Source organism: Glycine soja, chromosome 7 (assembly GCF_004193775.1).
Source record: "Glycine soja cultivar W05 chromosome 7, ASM419377v2, whole genome shotgun sequence".
Classification (NCBI taxonomy): domain Eukaryota; kingdom Viridiplantae; phylum Streptophyta; class Magnoliopsida; order Fabales; family Fabaceae; genus Glycine; species Glycine soja.
In genome coordinates, this window is record NC_041008.1 from 15,316,425 (window position 1) to 15,319,448 (window position 3,024).

Here is a 3,024-nt window from a genome sequence, read left to right on the forward strand (position 1 = left end):
TCAGAAAAATAACAAAACTAAAAGCAAAGGAACAAAGTTCCGGCAGCATCAGGTGCTAAAGACGAAAAAAGAAAAGTTGGACCGTGGAACAAACATAACATGAGATCAAGAATCATGATTGGCTAAGGAGTCTGAAGCATTACCCTCTTGGTAAGTATGGTTGAATCTCAAACTCCAAGGCCTTGAGATGAAGATGCGAATCAAGGAGATGATCGGGAAAAAAAATTTGACAATTGAGTTTCCTAATACTATTTTAGTGTAGTTTTTATTTGGTAGTGAAAGGAAACTTATTTAGCGTATTTTGATTAAATACTAAATAAGCTTTTCTATGAAATTTATTTAAATAAACTAAAATTAATTAAAGATTATTAACTACTTTTGTACGTTTAAATAAGTTCTTAATGGTGAACGATTTTGTTTTGCTTTCAATTGAGTATTATTTTTTAGATAAAATTATAAATAAATGGTCCAATAAAAAATTAAACAAAATTAAAAGAGATAATTAAATCCCTTAAATACGTTCTTATGATTTAATTCTTAATTGTAATTCTACTCTTAGGTGTATATAAGGAAAAGACTTTTGCGTGAGAAGTTCACCTCAATATTGTCTATAGCTTTTCAGAAGAAATCAATATCTAACTGATTACTGAAACGAAAAAACTTACAAGAGATGGTATTTTTTTTTTCTTAATTATACTTTGAGATCCACAAAAAAAAAAAAAAAACTATAATTTGAGACTCACAAGTTGCGTATCAGATTAGTTGGATGATATGATCAAACCTCGGCCAAGGTTGCCCTTGTCTTCCCTCACACACAGTAAAATAGTGTTACAAATTCTTTGAATCATTATTGCAAGTCACTCTCCAATTAAAAAACAGAACCAGTAACTAAAGATTAGCTAGAGACTCTGAAATATGGATGTCACATCCTTCAAGGTGTTGAAAGAAAGCTAAAAAAAAGTTCTCCCCCATAACCTTAAGGGGATATGTAATGTAATCATGTCAATAATTTTTTTAATGCATAATCATGTTAATCATAAAAATTTCGTTAGACTACATGTCATGTTAGGAAAATTGTAAAGCCTCATTCACTCCTTTCTGATTCACCTATCCCCTTCAGTCCACCACATTAATGAAACCAAAACTATAACAGCAATAACAGTATTATAATTTTATCATTCTATGAATTTTCACTTTTTTGAGAAATGATTCTGTCATTTCATCTAATAATAATAATGATTAGATGGTTGTCCAAAAGAAACTATTGAGTTCTTTTGTGATATCATAAATTAAATGATAAGTTAAGAACATAGAAAATCAATAACAACAGTTTAACCATGTCCAACAGGATCATATATAAGATCAGGTTTCCCAAATGAATGAAGAGAAGTTTGTAAATGGGGAAGGAGTAAGTAAGGATTACATAAGAGGGTTAGTTTCAGTTTGTTAGTGAGGAACGGAGAAGTCACCCAATTGGCTGAGCAAGATGGCCAAGTCCATGCCTCTTATCATCGTAGGTGCAGCTCTGCTGTAGGGACACTCCTTGGAAAATCCAACCTTACCAGATTTCAGTTCCCTGGTTAGGCAATTCTTTAATCTCTTATGGCATTTCACATGAGTCATTCCTGTACGTAAAACCAAATTTGGTTAGTCTAAATTAAGCAATCTTCTGAAGAGAAACAAAACAAGCTAATAGAAAAATGTAGAAATTAGTAATTATGACTGAATGGCCTTTTCAATCATAGATTTCTTGACATAATAATTAAAGTTTCGGAAGAATGAAATATACCCAACAAGCTTTCTTAAGCATTCTCAGTACACACCAAAAGTTGGTTTCCCAATTGAATCAATTTTACAGAATGATTCAATTCATGATCAACACAAAATGAACCAAAGAGTAAAAGAAATTTAGAGAGGTCACCGTAGGATTGGTGTTCCTGATAATGCATTCATATGGTTTTAAATTGTCTGCATCAAGATATTTTGACACTCCGTAATCGCATTAGTTGCATTTTTTCGAAATTGTCCGCAATATAAAGATTTTCTGACTCATCCTAACGCGACCGCAACCGTGACCAAATTTAAAACCATGCACTCATCAAAAGACTTAAGACATAAACACGAACAAGCACCAGAGAATTCAATAGATGACACCAGCAATTAGAAAATAGAAATAAATAAATTTGATGTGTAAAATGGGTTTGGACAAATAGGAAAGTGCGGGAAATACCGAATTTGTCAACGCAGTTGTCATGGGCCATGCAGCAAGCATCAAGATCATCACATGGTTTCTCGCCAGCACAACCCCAATACCCTACCCCGCAATACTTGCCGTATTTGATTCCGATCGCTGATTTATCAAACATACCCAAATTAATTAAATCAATCTTTGCATCAACTCAACTAATTAAACTAATTGATAGATTAATCTTACTGTCGCATTGCTCCACAATGCATGTGGTGCTGCAGTTTCCCTGATCGGAGCAGTTGACGGCGGCGACGAGGAGCAGCAGACAAAGGAGGATTCCGAACGACGCGGCGGCGCGTGACATGTTTGTGGGAAGAATTAAAGAAAAAGAGTGGTCGATGGTTGACCTTCAAGTCTCCTCCCCGGCCTCTTCTCTTCTCTTCTCTTCTTATTTTAATTCCTAAAATAAGGTTGGTTGGTTGTTTTGTTATATTTATATTTGGTTGCAAGACATACCAAGATTACCAAATCACCCTCCAGACATTGTTATTGTTGTTACCAAAACAGTGCACATCCATTCCCCTTTTCCCTTCCTTATCTTCTTTTAAGATTACCAATTGCGGCTTCGTTATATTTAGTTTTTGCTTATTTAGATGGATGGTGGATGATTGGATGCTACATTAAAGATATTTTTGTCCTTTTTAATTCAAAAATGGTATTATCTTTACTTTTTCATTCCTTTCTAACTAAAGAACCAAACAAAGGAAGAGCTCATCTTTCTCTTCTTAATTTCCTTTATTTTCCTTCAATTTCTTCTATTTTCATTAATACTAAAT

General features: G+C 33.5%; 1 protein-coding gene across 1 annotated transcript; it reads right to left on the reverse strand.

Moving 5' to 3' along the window:
• Nucleotides 1-1,247: 1,247 nt before the first annotated feature.
• Nucleotides 1,248-2,759, reverse strand: LOC114418895 (probable phospholipase A2 homolog 1). The gene is made up of 3 exons (XM_028384438.1): nt 2,435-2,759; nt 2,231-2,350; nt 1,248-1,625 (listed from the first exon to the last, which is right to left on the reverse strand). The coding sequence occupies exons 1-3, from the start codon at nt 2,550-2,552 to the stop codon at nt 1,447-1,449; spliced, it is 417 nt and encodes a 138-aa protein (XP_028240239.1). The 5' UTR covers nt 2,553-2,759; the 3' UTR covers nt 1,248-1,446.
• Between the last annotated feature and the right edge of the window lie 265 nt (nt 2,760-3,024).

Excerpts from the sequence above, each read along its gene's own strand:
- LOC114418895 (XM_028384438.1), bottom strand. The coding sequence starts at position 2,552 with ATGTCACGCGCCGCCGCGTCGTTCGGAATCCTCCTTTGTCTGCTGCTC. Across the intron at positions 2,351-2,434 it reads CATTGTGGAGCAATGCGACA|CGATCGGAATCAAATACGGC; the intron begins GTAAGATTAATC and ends TTGATAAATCAG. Across the intron at positions 1,626-2,230 it reads CAACTGCGTTGACAAATTCG|GAATGACTCATGTGAAATGC; the intron begins GTATTTCCCGCA and ends TTTTACGTACAG.